This window comes from Mobula hypostoma, chromosome 16 (genome assembly GCF_963921235.1).
Source record: "Mobula hypostoma chromosome 16, sMobHyp1.1, whole genome shotgun sequence".
NCBI lineage: Eukaryota > Metazoa > Chordata > Chondrichthyes > Myliobatiformes > Myliobatidae > Mobula > Mobula hypostoma.
In genome coordinates this window covers 46,963,262-46,980,251 of record NC_086112.1, presented here as the reverse complement: position 1 = coordinate 46,980,251, position 16,990 = coordinate 46,963,262, and the positions used below count along the sequence as shown (strand labels likewise).

General features: G+C 36.5%; 1 protein-coding gene across 2 annotated transcripts in view; it reads right to left on the bottom strand.

The window, feature by feature from the left end:
* Positions 1-507: 507 nt before the first annotated feature.
* Positions 508-16,990, bottom strand: part of sass6 (SAS-6 centriolar assembly protein) — a 60,707-nt gene continuing 44,224 nt past the window's right edge. For both annotated transcript variants that reach the window (XM_063068878.1, XM_063068879.1), the window contains exons 6-17: positions 16,368-16,445; positions 15,787-15,906; positions 14,534-14,725; positions 14,048-14,242; positions 11,951-12,040; positions 8,844-9,023; positions 8,037-8,118; positions 7,183-7,313; positions 5,434-5,580; positions 5,021-5,115; positions 3,423-3,529; positions 508-1,742 (exon numbers count right to left, since the gene is read on the bottom strand). In XM_063068878.1, the coding sequence (XP_062924948.1) occupies positions 1,648-1,742; positions 3,423-3,529; positions 5,021-5,115; positions 5,434-5,580; positions 7,183-7,313; positions 8,037-8,118; positions 8,844-9,023; positions 11,951-12,040; positions 14,048-14,242; positions 14,534-14,725; positions 15,787-15,906; positions 16,368-16,445 (1,512 nt within the window). In that variant the 3' untranslated portion in view covers positions 508-1,647. The remainder of the gene's footprint in view (positions 1,743-3,422; positions 3,530-5,020; positions 5,116-5,433; positions 5,581-7,182; positions 7,314-8,036; positions 8,119-8,843; positions 9,024-11,950; positions 12,041-14,047; positions 14,243-14,533; positions 14,726-15,786; positions 15,907-16,367; positions 16,446-16,990) is intronic.

The following is a 16,990-nucleotide window of genomic DNA, read 5'->3' as shown; positions in this document are numbered from 1 at the left end:
AAGTCAATGGTTCACTGGTGTGCAAAAAATAAATGGCTGAATTGATTACTACTGCGCACATTTTTCATTCTGTGAAATTGCTAAAGTAAAATTCTTGAAAATTTCTTATGTTAGAAAGGTAAAATGATCCACTATGATTCTTAGTTCTATCACAATCTTATCAAAACTGGATAAAGATAAATCCAGATTGAGCTGGTGTGTTCTGCACTTAGGTGGATACTTGCATATAAAGTCATGCAAAGTCAAAAAATCTGAATGCAACCCACATTGGCAAATTCTCCTTGCCTACAGCACATACTTGCTTCAAAAAAAAAGTTTAGGACAGCAAAAGGGTATGTATATAGGCACTGCTCTCCCACTAAATTAAATGTTTTCTTTCCAATTGCTTCATTTTTCAGCTTTTAACATTAGATGACTGATCCAGGTGAACTTCAATATTAAGAACTCAATTGCTTTTGCAAAAGTATGTATATTTTATTCAAAATATGTATGAAACAATCATTTAAATACAATTTTACAGTTTGTACACTGATACATTCAGTTAACATGTCATAAATTACTACTTACAACACAGTAAGAAAATAGACCCAATTCTATATATTTGATGCATTTTAAAATCCTTGATGCAATTACATTTGTCACCTTATTAAATTGCTTTCAGAACTACTCAAGGTTCATAATTCCAACTTTTATACAACTTGAAAGGGCCTAGTTAATGGCATGCTATTTAGGAATCACTTTCAATAGACAAACTGCATCCAAATTTTATTATCAGTTTTCAGACAAAAATATAACTGCTGTCCTATAATCAAGACTGCACTTCGCACCTTGACAAAGATTCCCCCACCAGTGCTAAACATTAACATCTCTGTACTCGGTGCAGTGTTGGGAAGGGCCAACCCATTCCTGTTTTTGTAATACTGACTGTGTACACTGAATTTTGGAAAGGTCCCATTATTATGCTTAATGTCACTTTTATACACGTAAATGTATGAAAGAATGTTGTTCTGTTAAGCATTCACAGGAACCAAATACATAATTCCAGATTAAGAAAGATCGTACAGTTTGGGCAAAATAGTAAAGACTAGCTGTGCGAAAGATATTGGTACCAAAGGGCAAAATGAAAAACTGGAAGTATTGCTGAGGATCTTAACCCACACAGTTAGTAACATATATAGTAAATTGAAATAGCAGGATTTATCAAAAGTGATTGTTGAGGGAGGAGGAAACAAAAGAGACATCTTCAGTTTCTACACAGAGAAAGCAGCTAATATTCTTCACTGTTAAAATAAGATTTTAGTTTTCAAATTCTTGATTGTTCAAAACATTCTGCAGTTTGCAGGAATTACAATGAAATGAGGCTCAAATCTTCACTCCTGAGTTTACAACAAATGCTTTGGTATTCAGCTGCCTCCTGTGCAGAAGGAAAACACTCACTTGCTTTAACACAAATCAAATTACATTTTGCGAATGGCAAGTGTATTCTGGCAGTTTGAATGAGCACCTGGGTTTATGCTAATTATCACTGCCCAGTCCAATCGTTTCTTACAGGTCCAAGCACCTGCAGTGATACATTCAGATGGCCTGTTCCTTTCTCATTATCTGTCTCTCTTCAAGCCCTGTGTTGAGAAGTAATTACTGTGCTCTTCATGATGCAGGGAGTCTAGGCTGTTGTCCTGGAAAGTAGGCAGATGTCACTGGTGGTGAATTTCCTTGCTTTGGCACTAGGGGTCGAGTTGGCACTAAATAAATAACATTATGGAGTGGGGTTATGGAATAAAACAGAAAAGTTAAAATTAAACGTTAGTTAATGAATGCTTATCAGAAAGTCTTTAATTATATCTTACTTGATAAAAAATCAACAACCTGAAATATTAATCCAGTTTCTATTGTGTCACAACGACTTCTTGACCTGTTACCAATTTCCAGCATTTTTTGTTTTCAGTAAAGCAACTTAACCTATTACTGACTGGTCTGACTGCCTGAATAGACGTATGGAAAAGCAAATGAAGATGACCATATGCTTGGTGCAAATGATGATGAAGGGTGAAGTAGGATACTGTTGTTGCCAGGAAGATCAAGAGGAAGGATAATCAAAGGTCAGAATATGACCGCAATAGCAGGACCACATAGGACAGAGGCTGACATCACAAATTTACAGACGAAGATGGAGATTTTAAATTATGAAAGGAATGGGTTACCATGTTGATATACATATCAGATTTTTAAAAAGCTCAGATTTTCTATTTTCATGGAAAACAATGCTAGAGCCATTTGTTTCTTCAAGACAAGTTAATTTTGATTTGTCTGTGGATTTAAGAAAAGATTAGGCTAGATATTATTTATTAGGATAAGCTGGGTAATTTTATCTCCTCATTACAGGAAAGCAGCATCAACCGTGCTTTGAAAGGGTACGATAAAGGTTACAACTAATCTCAGCCATAACAGCCAAGTTCTTTGGGTGAATATATTCATGGCCCATAAGGAAGGAAAGCTGAAGGGTTTCACATCTAACAATGTCCATAATTCAGAACCATGATAAATAGTGGCATTTATTTGGGACAAGATAGTGTGGATCATGAAAATTTGAAAGATATAATGCTATATTCAAGAAGATCACAACCTTATCGTGGTTTGGAGGTTTGTAGGCCTCAATGACCCAGAAAGCCACGCTGGTTGGAGTCAGGGCTTTATGCTTTGGCTCTTGGTAGGGATACCCATGCCAAACAAGTCAAAGGGTATAGACCAGATAAGTGGTTCACTGGTCCTCCAGGTTCAGGGGTTCAGACCAGGGCTGACAACCCTGACTGATCAAAGAAAACTGTTATGGAAACAGCAATGAAGAACTCTTTTACATCTGAGTGTGACGCTATTCCTGTGTTTCCACCTGGGACTTGCATGGCTGACAGTAGTGAAAATCGAGAGGAAGCTACTGGCATGATGAATGAAGCGCTGAACACTACCAGAAATGGAGGAGCTTTACTGCTGCCCTAAACACTAGTAAGTGGTCTTACTTACTAACAGGCAGTAAGTAAGTAATGCTGAATTGTTTCCCTATATTTTTTAACTTGTTCATATGTCAGACTTTGTCAAATTGTTTAGTTTACTAACTGGAGGAATACAATATACATTTTTTGTTTATTCAGTGTTGGATGCATTAAAGCAACAAATGAACTGATTGTAATTAAATTTCAATTAACTCAAATCTGTACGGTTTACGATATATAATTTGAATTGATTTCCTAAAACAAACCAAAAAACATAAAAATATAAATATAAAATGACTGCACTTTACACACGAATGTTACCATGATTATCATTAATCTTTGAAACTAGGAAACATTTTGAAATACACCCACACCAACCTGTTTTAAGATGGAATAATTTGTTTATTAATATTTCAGATTTTCAACTTTTACTACCTGTGCCAGATGGATAAAATGGCTTCTGCAATGATGCTCCTCGAGACAACACAGGTTTACTGCATTCCCTCTTTTGTAAGTACTTCTGGTCTAAACCAACTGGTTCACTGCAAGAAGTAGGTATTTTTAAGTGAACAATAACTGGAATTGTTCAAACTACAACCAGACAGAAGATAACATTCTACAGGCATAACTAAACATTTCATTTTACAGATTAGAGAAAATAAAGAATACACACTTTAGATTACAGCTTTTTTTTGCATACATGCTACAGAGGGTCTTTAAAAACAATGCCTATACTATTTTAGCCTGTTATCTTTTACAATGATCTTTGGACCAGGAAATAAACAAAGTTCTACTATGGACAATGTTAAATTGAACCGGCCAAGTTCAAAGCCACTGACAAAATACTTACAGTACTCTGATTTGTTAAAACCATTAACAAAACATTCTGCAGTCCTGTCTGTATAATTATCATATCAAACAATGTACTCAGTCATCCAGAATACAAGACTTTGACTAGATTATGTAGCTGAGGTTAGTTCACAAACATAGTTCTTGCCAAAATTCTATTGCAGCCTGTAATGAAATTAACACCTCAGCAAGAAGACGCTCTGATAAAATCTTTACAATAAGGATTAGCTTCCACTGGAATGCAGAGGAAACTAAAGCATTTTATTTCTCATTTTAAAGATTAATTGCGTCCAAAGTACACTGCTTTTCCCTCAAAGTACACTGCTTTTTCTCAAAGTACAGTGTTTTGCAAGAATGAATATTAAAGTTCCCTTCCTTGATGAGCAAAGATGCAGATTAAGGACGTGCTTTTAGTTGTGTCCAACCTATTGTCACCTGATACCCATGTACAAGATTAGTCACTGGATAAGATATGGTACACAAGATGTCCCCACTTATTTCCTTTAGAAGCTCCAAGGCCAGCAGGCGATCAACTTAATGTAGCCCTAAATTTGAATCATGGCACAAAAGCACAATCTTTAGGATAGTAGAATTATTAAATTCAGTGCCAGAGAGATGCATTTACTTTCAATCTCAAAAAACTCATTGAGCTAAACCTTTTGTTTAAATGCTACACGTAGATCTTCTATTAAGTCCATTCTTAGTCCTTATAGATGTGACTTCATATCTGCTAGTTTGTAAATAACAGTGAAGAAAACTCCATTACCCGCAGTCTGAGCAGCCTACCAAATAGCCAAAATCATAGTGTTATTGTATTACATTTCAAAGATAAGCTACAGGTACTCTTCCATGCACTACCTAGATCAGACTATAAACATTTATGCTCCAAAAAACCAGAGGACATTTTGAGGCCAGCCAAGTACGTTGCCATTAAGCAATACTAGTTAGTTAATTACATTGAAAAATATTAGGTAAGGTGCATTTGTTGAAAATCCAAAGAGGTCAAACTCTTGAAATGCCAGTTTCTGGACCAGCCCAAAGGTTATTCATGGAATCATGGTAAAATAATCATTTGTTAACAAAAATATTTTTTTAAACGATGAGTAATGAAACATATTAAAGAATATCAGTTCTTTCACTCTCCACCACTTTCCTAAGCTTTTCACCCCCTTGTCTACACATACCTTTTGGAGGGGAGAGCTGTTGCTGCTGGTGTTGAAGATGGAGGGGCTGCTGCAGGAAAGGTACTAGTATTTAGCTGCACAGGACTGATCTGCATCTGGAAGAGTAATGCAAGATGCTCTTGTCACATTTTCACTGATTTATTTTGGTTTTGTCTCCAATTAAATTGCAAGGTTAACATTAATAAGAATAGATGTCCAAGAACACAAGAGCCAACAAATCATTGTTCAGATATTAAGTTACTTGTATTCACATTTTTTTTAAAGAAGTGTAATTGCAGTGGAATTGTTCTAGGTAACTCAAAGATAGTGTAGGGTTGCAACAATAGTTAACGTTCATTAAAGATTTGGAAATGCAATGAATTTGAAAATATCATCATAGAAAAGTACGAATAATAAAATTAAATTAAGCCTGCCTGAAGACCATGCCTTGATACACCAGGCCTCAGGAGTGGAGCATTCATTCGTACAGAAGAACCAGAGCTCTTAGAGTAATTGTCTGACGGCGAAACAGAGGAGGCAGTCTGCGGCATCAAGACAGAGAAAGGAGGGTACAAAGTTTGCTGTAATAGGAAAAGCAACAGTACAGTATTAGCATGAAGGACTTAAGAAAATTCAGCATTAGACATGTAAAATTAAAATCTTTCATGCATTCCAAAACTGCTGTTTAAAAGCAGTAAATGTTGAGATAGTATGGCTGTCAATTAACTATAGTTATTAGGATTAACAAAAGGAAATGAATTGGTTAATATGGCAAACTGTGGGGGGGGGGGAGGAGAGAGAAAAGAGAACATGTATATTCTTCACTCGATGTTGCAGTCAGTCCATTCGCTGTGAATCTTGATTACAGCATTTGAAAAATTGTTTTTCAACTGTTAAGTAAATTTGGATTTGCTGGAGAGGATATTGTGTTTGATACCCTTGGGTGTTTGGTCTCCCAGGTACTGGGGAGTCAGGATTATCAATCAAGGAATGAGCTGGGTTCTCATACAAGGTTCTCATCTAATGCAACCAAACCATGTCTCATTTTGGAATTCACAAGTTATTGATGTTTATGAAAGTTAAACCAATGACTAAAATGTCACTGAATTGACTGGAAATGGGAGAATGTTAATAAGGAGGCAATTTTAAAGGTTGAGTGGCAAATCCACAGATGAAACAGATTACAAATGCAACACATTTTCCATCAGATCATACAAAAAATTTAATGGTATTTTTATGTTATAATACATATCATATTCTGTCCTATAGCACTCCTTATTTTTCATGGAATCGTAACTTTCACAATCCCAATAAAATGGCAACTTTTTTTAATATCTAATATTGCTTATTGATGAGCTGTCAAAGGCCTGACAGTTTTGTTGTGGTAAACATGCAAATTAGTTTGCTAGAGTTTTAAAGAGGAAGAGAGTAACATTCTTGTTTTATATACCATAATCACTGTGTTCTATGTTGATAACAACAGATGAGGTCATTCCATCTAGTGTGTTGCTTTGTGCATTTCAGAATTTCCAATCTGATTCTCATGATTCAAAATCGCCATACAGGATCGAGACTCATTGAAAAATAAACTAGCTGTTGGCAGAAATAAACCCCTCTGGCTGCCATCCAAAAACACATAACGTTCCTGCATTTAGGCTGTGGAAGAATGCTTTATCTGCAGTGCTCATTTTGAGATTATGTAGGGGGGACTGGATAGCCTTGCACCTTCTGGATGCCAGTAACCTGCTCTTATTAAAGGCAATGGGGGTGGGGGGGGGGGGCAGCAAGCCAATCTAAGGAAACAACTTCCCTGCCTCATATGTCACTGGTAACATGTTAGAAAGGCAAGCCATCTTTCAAATTGTGCTCACCGAATAAACATCATAAACATTCTTATTAAAATAACATTTCCACTGAACCAAGCTAATAGTTGGAAAGAAAACAGACAGCAGGTTTAACTATGCTAATATTTCAATCAACAGTTAAAATATGATACTGAATCCACATCTATCCTTTCACTATTAATTTGCATCTTAAAGTAGACTATAGTTGATAATAAATGTGTAAATTTGCTTGAACTCATTATCTGTCATGAGCAGAGTCTCATGAGCAATAAATGTTAGCCATGCCAGTAATGCCCAGATTCTGAAAAATGAATCCAGACAAATTATTGATTTACTTACCATGCTGTTTTGCATGCCCCCAGGCCTGGACAGATTGCCACTAGATACTGATGATGGATCACAGGACCCTGGAGTTTCTTGCAGAGATGCTAATTTATTTTCATTCAGTTGTTTATTCAACCAAGATATTACTGTGGACAATTAAATTCTCATTAAAATATTTTAAAGTTAAATAGTTGAACTTCTATTTTAAAGTTTTTTCTCCAAAAGTAAATGAAGTTGTTAAAAAACCTGAACTTTGATTTATTCCTAAAATTGTACTAGTTTCAATTGTAACTAATAAAGTTTACCCAGTTTATAATCAGTTACACACTGTGGTTTCTATTAATTAAAAAAATGTTTACAGTACAGATTGCACTAAAGCACCTCAATCTACATTAACTGGTGGTGAAACCAAAAATCAAATTAGCCAACCTCAAGCTACAGGGGGAAACACATACATGCATGTCTACCTACATTTTGACTCTATTTTGTTGGGCCTTATTGATTATCTCCTGTTTCACACTTCAAAGGCAACAGTTTTTGCAGGTACCAAATGCATTATCAATAAAACACCAACTTCTCTCCCAGGCATTCACCACCTCTACTACATAATACTCTGCAAACATTTCAGCCGAGTGAGATTGTGAGTGTGGCCTCACAAAACTGGCCAGAAGGTTTTGTTATTGCACTAATTTAAAAACAAGCCACCTCTGCCCTATAATCCTCTTTTTTTATATTGTCAAAATTAAGTCCTAATATCTCATGCGGTTTAATATTCTGATTACACCCCCTTGAAACATGCTATATTACTTTCTAACATGCAAAGTATGTCAAATTCTAATTGTTTCAATATTGCTTGTCAAAGAACTAACCATTTTCATTTGTCTTTAGAAGCTGTTTGCTTTCTTCTAGTTTTGTGACAGTGGCATCTAACTTCTCCTGTAACTTGCAAACCTAAAAAAAAGTTAAAACCAACATTTTCAATAAAACTTATCCTAAAACAAACACTTCTCTTTCCCACCCTCCATCCTTCTGATCAAAATTCATATAGAGATTATATATATATATATATATATACATACACACATACATACAACTACTGTGTTATGGATGTTTATATTAAAGAAATTCACCCTTACAAAATTACACACAACTTGAGATTCATTTTCTGACAGACATTTACATACAGCGAGAAAAGAAATACAATAGATGTTTACAGAAAACTATACATAAACAAACACTGACAAAACATCAATGTGCAAATAAATATATAACTGAGAACCAGAAATAAAATGTCTGCAGAAAAAGACAGTCTGCAGATTGTAGAATCAGCTCAGAGTAGTCATAGAGTCATGGAATAGTACAACACAGAAACAGGAACTTTGGCCCATCTAGTCTGTGCCGAACTATTAAAGTGCCTTCTCTCATCAACCTGCACCCAGACCAAAGCTCTCTTTATCCCTCCCATTTAGCCCTCCAAATTTCTCGTAAATGTTGAAGTCGAACCCGCATCCACCACCTCCACTATTGATGAATGAAGTGATTCAAACCAGTTCAGGAGCTGGTTGTAGGGCTTTGATTTACAGAAAATTGCAGTACAGATAGTTTGCTATGAACACAACCCCAACCCCATCCTAATATAGGGATAGCCTATAATCCACCAAATCAAGATTTATTACCTCCTCTTCCTTGTGCCTCAGGACCTGTTGTACATCTGCTAGTTCTTGCTGCTCCTTCTGGAGTATTTGCATTTTTTCTCCTAAAAGTTTTTCTTGTTGCATTGTAACTGCATTTTTCAGTTTAATTTTTTCCATCAGCTTCTTAATGTCTCCCTGAAGCTTTTTGATGATTTCATTAGCCTACAACAAAAACATAATACACATTATACTTGCATAAAAAATGTGATGACTTTTTTATGTGATTGTAAAACATGGATTCCAGTTTAACTTACATCTAAATTACTCCTAAAATAGCAAACAAGTACATTTTTTTTATTAGTAAGTTTCTAAAAGCAACTATCATGATGTTTAAGATTAGGTCTTGACGTTAATTGTAATTCATTACAGTTTCTCGGTCTCTGCAGATGCTCAGTTATTAACTATTTTCAAATCTGAGCAACAGACTTCTGAACCCCAAGGAAAGTAAAGGATACCAGTAAGGCAGCAAACTGGTATGCAGGTTCCTGCTTTTATAAATATATAGTCTCAAGTATTGTTAATGATGCATTGTTTGAGGGAAGTGCATTTTAAAGGACTCCAAATGTCAGACTAAGAATTTGTTTTTCTTTTCACCTCACTAGTCAGGAGCTTTGTACCACCCATTCCTGAGATATCACATTTCTGGGCCTTCACTAATAAGTCATGCTAATTCCAGGGTGGGATGGCAGTGGAAGAGGAGGAGGAAACGTTTTTGAAATACAATCCAGTTTAAGATGATGTTGGTGAACCTCAGCGACTTCTGGCTGGTGGCTAAAGAAACAAGGATAGCAACTAAATACTTTGCTAATCATAGTTTTTCTGGCAAACGATCACTGCAAGCAATGGTCTATAACTTCCTTCTGGACCTGCAGGCAATTCAATGTGGTAGAACTTAGGCAAGGTGAGGCGGCAGGCCCGTTGCCGAGGGTGTGGAAGAATGTGAAAGGTCAGGTAAAGGCCGAACAAAGCGTGGGGTCCAGGCCCCAAAGCGTATTGATGCAACTGAACATGTCTGGATGGAGATTTACAGGCCAAATGGAGGTAGTGAAGTCTGGCACATCCATGTGGCAGAACCCCTTGTTTGGACGGAGATTTAAGCGCTGGACAAGATTGAAAAGGTCAGGTGTCGAGGCCCGAGGTGAGGTATGGGCTCGTTCAGATCACTGCTCAAAGTGTTAGAACCTGTAGTTTGGATAGAGATTTTAGCACCTGGCCAGATTGAAAAGGTCAGGGTGATGAGGCCTGAGGTGAGGTATGGGTTTGTTCAGATCACAGCTTGAAGCGATGATCGTTCAGACGGAGATTTAAGCACTGGGCCAGATTGAAAAAGTCAGGGTGTCGAGGCCCAAGGTGAGGTATGGGCAGGTTCAGATCGCTGCTCCACTATATTTACTCGGCTCTGCACTGAACAATTGGACTCTCGTTGCGAATTTCAGTTCAGAAACACTGTTTGCTTGCAGTTACAGTTTGCATGATCTTTTCACTGCACATTGGGTGTTCGGTCTTTTTTTGGGTTATTTTATTTTTTTAAATGGACAAGATGTGGTTTTTATTCTCTACACATTGGGTGTTAATCTTCTTTCATGGCTACTTGTGAGGAGACAAATCTCAAGGTTATATAATGTCAAGTCAAGTCAAGTCAAATTTATTTATAAAGCACATTTAAAACAACCCATGTTGACCAAAGTGCTGTACAAACCATAACAGGTAGCTAAAATCACAAATACAAGAAACACAGATATAAACAACAGGGAAGACAGCTTACAGGCACAAAATAAACAACACATGAGCCTAGACACAAGCCAAAGATCAGCCACATCAGGAAGATTCAAATGCTAGTGAATAAAGGTAAGTTTTGAGCATGGACTTAAAAAGAGTCAATGAAGGGGGCAGATCTGATAGGGAGGGGAATGCTGTTCCACGTCTAGGGGCTACAACAGCAAAGGCGCGGTCACCCCTGAACTTAAATATAGATTCTGGGTCAGCCAGGAGCCCCAGGTCAGCCGACCTGAGGGACTTGGAAGTAGAATAAGGGGTTAGAAGGTCTGCGATATATAAGAGGGGGCCAGCCCATTTAATGTACATATTTTGTTAGTAAATGTACTTTGAACACTGATAAACATCAATCTTGGGACTTTGGTAGAGCCAGAGTGGCATATTTTCAAATAATTATCCCTATTAATGCTTTTATTTCACTTTGTTTTTAAACCGTTAGACATCAGAGCAGACTTGGGGTACTCAGCCCGTCGAGCCTGCTCCGTCATTCCACCATAGCTATTATCCCTCTCAACACCATTCTACTACCTTCCCTCCAGAACCTTTGATGCCCTTGCTCATCAAGAACTTATCAACCTCCACTTTAAGTATACTCAATGACTTGGCCTCCACAGTTGTCTGTGGCAATGAATTTCAGATTCACCATCCTCTGGCTAAAGAAATTCCTCTCCAACTCTTCGAAATGGATGTCCTTCTATTCTGAGGTTGTGCCCTCAGGTTCTAGACTCACCCACCATCTGAAATCTCCTCTTGTATTGCATAGCAGTGCAATAGATTTTTCAGTAAACCTGGATGAGTTGAAAGGGAGCAGGAAATATATAAGCCCTCTGGCCATGCTCCCAGCTCATTATCCAAGCTAATGAGTGAGTCAGATGCTGAACCATCAGGTTGTCTGCACAATCTGTTGTCACATTATGAGTTTTAATGTAGAGTTATTTAGGGCCAAAGTTTTGCTTAATATTAATTTAACACAAGTTATATATAAAACTGCTTTAAAAACAGATCTCTGCCACCCATGTTATTCCCACAGCACTACTTGAAAGGGAGCTCCAGGAATTAGGCATTAAAAGATGAAGGAACAGCAATATATTTCCTAGCCAGGAAAGTGAATGTGATATTCCTGTGTGCCTGTTGCCCCTTTGCTTCTTGGCGGAAGATCTCACAAGTTTGAGAGATGTTATTGCAGGAACCATGCCATGTAATTGCAGTGTATTTTGTAGATGAGAAGCACTACATCCATACGGCACTAATGGTGGAAAGAGTAAAATTTTTTTAGAAAATTAGATCGGTATTACAAGACATACAGTTATTACCTTTAATAATTCTTCTGAAAGAGATTTCACAGTAGCTTCTAGTTTTCCCATTTGCTGTTGTTTTTGTTCCAAGCTCTCTTCTAGATTTTTCTGCAAATGGAAGAATCAAATTCTCTAAGATCTTGCTAAATCAGACACTGTGGTCTCTCCTAAAAGTTCTACAAACCTTTGCAAACATCATACTGACATTTAGATACATCAGCAAAATTCTGTGATCTTAAAATAGGACACTTGAATGAATAAAGTATGACAACAATAGATCAGAATATAAAAAGATATTCAATTTCAGATTTTAAGCTCAACAAAATACAGAAATGTCATTAACATGAAGCAGCTTTAGCCTTACACGACAACAAAAAATGGAAATTTATCCACATGTGATGCGGTCACTTCAGTATGTTATACTCTGCCTCAAATAAAATCAGAGATAAATGGAATAAATTTCAGTGTTAAATGTGACAATGTCAGTACATCGTGTTTTCAGCAAACTGATCGGGTGACTAACTGTATATTCATCATCCCTCTGTTTTGATAGCGTAGAACAACCAACCATTTAGAAAGATGAAGGCAAAACTGGAGGCAAATTTCGAGTAAAAAGAGCTTAAAAATAAAAGTTTTGATCCCATCTGACAATGCCCCATAACATTGAGTCTGTGGTATTGTTAAAAATTACACCTATATTTCTTTTAACCACCATATCTACGTTGGCTCCCAAAGATTGATAGCATTAGTCCCATAATCCATCTTATTTCCCTGTACCCCTGGATACTTTTTCTTCTCTTACAGTTGACCATTAGTTCCCTTCACAACTTTTAAAAAATTTCAACAGGTAGTAACTTAGTGGCAAATTAATCTGGCAGCCTGTCTTTGGAAGATGGAAGGAAAGCTGTAGAGTGAGAATGTAAAAGCTCTACACAGGATCAAGCTCAAGCCTTACACTGTGTAGCAGTAACATGAACTGCTGCTTCATTAATCATATCAATGGCAATATGCTAAGAGCTGTTCTTCAGAAATTATTTTCCAGTATTGAGAAGTTGACATACAATCAAGGAGTACTTATACACAAAACACCAAAGGGATACCACTCATATAGTAGACAATCCATTTTCATCTGCATAAAGAAGTTCCTAAATTTAAGGCCATAAATATTTGACTGACCTATTGAGTGATAATCATTAGATATAGAAATATTGTGGTAATATCAAACATTTTATTCTATTGCCCACTACTAGTTTATTTCTTCTACCATCTACAGGGAAGACAAAAAACTAAGTATCCAAACTAGAAAATTACAGATCAGCTCTGTTACTGTTTCTAGCAGTGGAGAAGCAAAACCAGAATGGGTTGTGCAAAAAATTCACTCTATGTTCATCACTTGCACACAAATAAATAATCAATCATCAGATTTAGCACTAACTTTTGAACTTCAACCTCTTTGATCTTTGAGGTAGCGTTCACGGGTTCAATGTCTATTTAGGAATTGGATGGCAGAGGGGAAGAAGCTGTTCCTGAATCGCTGAGTGTGTGCCTTCAGGCTTTTGTACCTCCTACCTGATGGTAACAGTGAGAAAAGGGCATGCCTTGGGTGCTGGAGGTCCTTAATAATGGACGCTGCCTTTCTGAGATACCGCTCCTTGAAGATGTTCTGGGTACTTTGTAGGCTAGTATCCAAGATGGCGCTGACTAAATTTACAACCCTCTGCAGCTTCTTTCGGTCCACCACCCCGGCCGCCCCCCCCCCCCACCATACCAGACAGTGATGCAGTCTGTCAGAATGCTCTCTACCGTACATAAGATATAGGAACAGAAGTAGGCTATTTGGCCCATCGAGTCTGTTCCACATCTATAGAAGTTTTTGAGTGTATTTGTTGACACGCCAAATCTCTTCAAACTCCTAATGAAGTATAGTCACTGCCTTGCATTCTTTATGACTGCATCGATATGTTGGGACCAGGTTAGGTCCTCATGTATCACCTTTGCTTAAGTGCACAAATTACGAGACAAAAAAATCTAGTATCAAGCAACATATTAGTATCAAGCATTGCAGATTAATTATGTAATTTGACAGGAATTTAAAACCTGTGTGGCTTTTAATACCTTATGCTCCTGCATGCTTTCACAGACTTCTGTTGTCCTTGTAACCACTTGCTCTTTATCCTTAACTTCCTGGTCCAGCACTGCAGTCCTTGTACGCAGCTGATTCAGTAACTTTTCCTTTTCATGGCACTCTGCATCCAAAGTGGCATTTTCTCGCCTCAGTGAAATGACTTCCTGTTTCGATCTTTGACATTCCTAAATACAGCAGACAGAGACAAACATAAGATATTTATTTCAAAGAAAGAAAAACTACATGAAAATGTAACATTTGACTCAGTGAAGTCCAGGATCAAATCCAAAATACTTTAATTAATATGACTTAGTGCTACAAAGCAGCACCACTGAAGGGCCTGCTTTACCTCACCATTGAAGGATCCTGGTTTACTCATTTTAAACCAATGGGTTTAAAATAATTTTCTTGAAATGTGATTGCATTGTTAAAACTTACGTTTAAAACTTGAAACTACTGAAAAGTACTTAACCAACCTCTTCCACGACGCATAATTTGGCTTTCATCTCTCGTATTGCAGATTCTGATTTATATTTCCTTTCAGTAAGATCCTTGTTGACAGCTTCTATTTCCGCTATCCTCCTTTCAAGATGTTGTACTGTTTGACTATTTGTGACTTCTATTTCTTTTTTTTGCTGCTCCCATTGTTGCTGGTAGTGCGTTTGAGCCTAGGAAGTTAGGTTATAAAACTGGTTACAATAAAGATCTAAAGTACAGAGAAAATAATATCATTGCTACTTTAACACTGCAATGCAAGCAATGTTCTACGTACCAAAAATGTAATTATTCATAAGTAAAATTAAAATGATAGTGAAAGAACATATAGTTTGCTGAAGGTTCATGAAAGCAACCTAAATAGCCTTAATACAATCAATTCAATACTTTCTTTCTTCATATAGTCATTTTAAAGTGTTGCCAATAACTTAATCAAGGATGCTTCTTAACCACTTTATTTTCCTATCTGTAGTTTTGGACTAATATTCACCGATTATAAATCTAAATGAAAAAGAATCTAACGAAAGACAAATACTATGCTTAAAAGCCTTGTGAACATAAAGTGATATGCTCTACATGAACTAAATGGAAGCCTTATCATTTTTCCAAGATTTTTAAAAAACAATTTTGAATTTTGTGTTGAAACCCATTCTACAAAACCATTGAGTCAGATTACAATTAATTTAATCGTAGGGGAGGGAGTAAAGAGAGTGGTGCATTTTTGTGAACAAACAATATGCAAGGACAAATACTTTGAAATACACATTGAAACAGCTCCATAATCATTAATTCACAACTACCATCCTCCAAGGAAACCTTATAATTATATTCAATAATTATTAGAAAAAGTTACATGAATTTTGTGTCCATACTGTTGCTCTGTCTGCAAGAAGGGCCATTATCTACATAACGTTTTCAAATTTGAGGGAATATATCGATCTGTTGGTGCCTGCAGAAACATTACTAGAAAGCAAGCAGTGAGGCTAAGGCTCATCCATTCTTTTATGGAATAATGTTGTTTCCTAAGCAATAATTCCAAGTAATTTATTTTACAAAGGGTTTTGATTACTGTAGAAAGCACCCATTTGTGCTGTAGTATTTGACTTCCGAAAGTGCATTTAAGCTCCTTTTTAGCCAAACATCTATCTAAACCATCCAGTATTGCTCATTATATGAGCACATTTAGTTATTTTTGAATTACATCCTCCTTTAATGAATTCATACATTCTCTTACCTGTAAAGCCTTTTCCCGTTCCAAAGTAACTTCTTGGCTGTGTTTGTTTGTCATCAAGTTAGTATGTGTGGTCCATTCATTACGTAATCTGTCCAGTTCCTTACTCTTTTCTGCTAAGGTCTAAACATGAAAACAAAGCAGTGAGCATCATTAGCCAGTATGAATTATGTATGGTCTTTCAAAGACAAAGAGAATTTATTTACAGTTTCACTTTTTGGCAATAATGAATCAAATGTTGTAACTCCTCTGGGATGAAGATTGACATGAAATGAGAAATGCCATCAATACCAGAAGCCAAAAGGTAAAGTTGAATGCAAATGGTATAAGTGTGCACAACAATTCCTTATTCATTTTCAAAATGTTGCATGTCAACTGAAGCAGACAATAACAGAACACTGTGGCAGAGTGAACCCTGAAGATTACACTGGTAAAGATATCCTGCTTTTAAACTCTCAGGGCAAACATTTCAGTTCAAGCAGGGATTAAGTAAACTTCTAATTTATGATGCACAGCAATGGACCTTCATGTTTCCATTTATGCTGTCATGACACTACCACAATCAAGATTTGCAATAAACAAACCTGTTGAGTAATGCTTAATCTTTTCATTAAGTCTTCTTCTGTTCTATGTAACCTTTCTTGTAATGAACCATTTTCTATCTGAAAGGAAACATTTAAAATTAGCTCCATTTGTCTATTACAAAGATTTAATTGCAAGATATCAAATTAATGACTTAATAATTATACATTGATCTCTTCAATAATGATGCAGTATTTTAACTTATATCAGTGGTCAAAAAGAGGCAGAGAAATGGGAGAGTAAAATGTTGGAATGTGTTCCACAACATAATTTGTTCATATGGGGTAAATTTAGTCCCTGTGGTCATGTGGATTTCTTCCCACATTCCAAAGATGTACAGGTTAGGATTAGTAAATGGTGGGCATGCTTTGTTGGCATGGGAAGCAGGTTGCCTCCAGCACAATCTGCAGACTGCGTTGGTTGTTGAAAAAAACAATGCGTTTTACCGTATGGTTTGATGTACATGTGACAAATAAGGCTAATGTTTGATCTTTAAGACTTGAGATTTTAGTCATGTAAGCAAATATTCATGGTAGGAAAGTAAAAACGACAGTAACAGATATATTAGGAATCTGTTCTTTCATGGATCATGAATTTCTGCAAAGTATCCTAGTATCCATTAAAC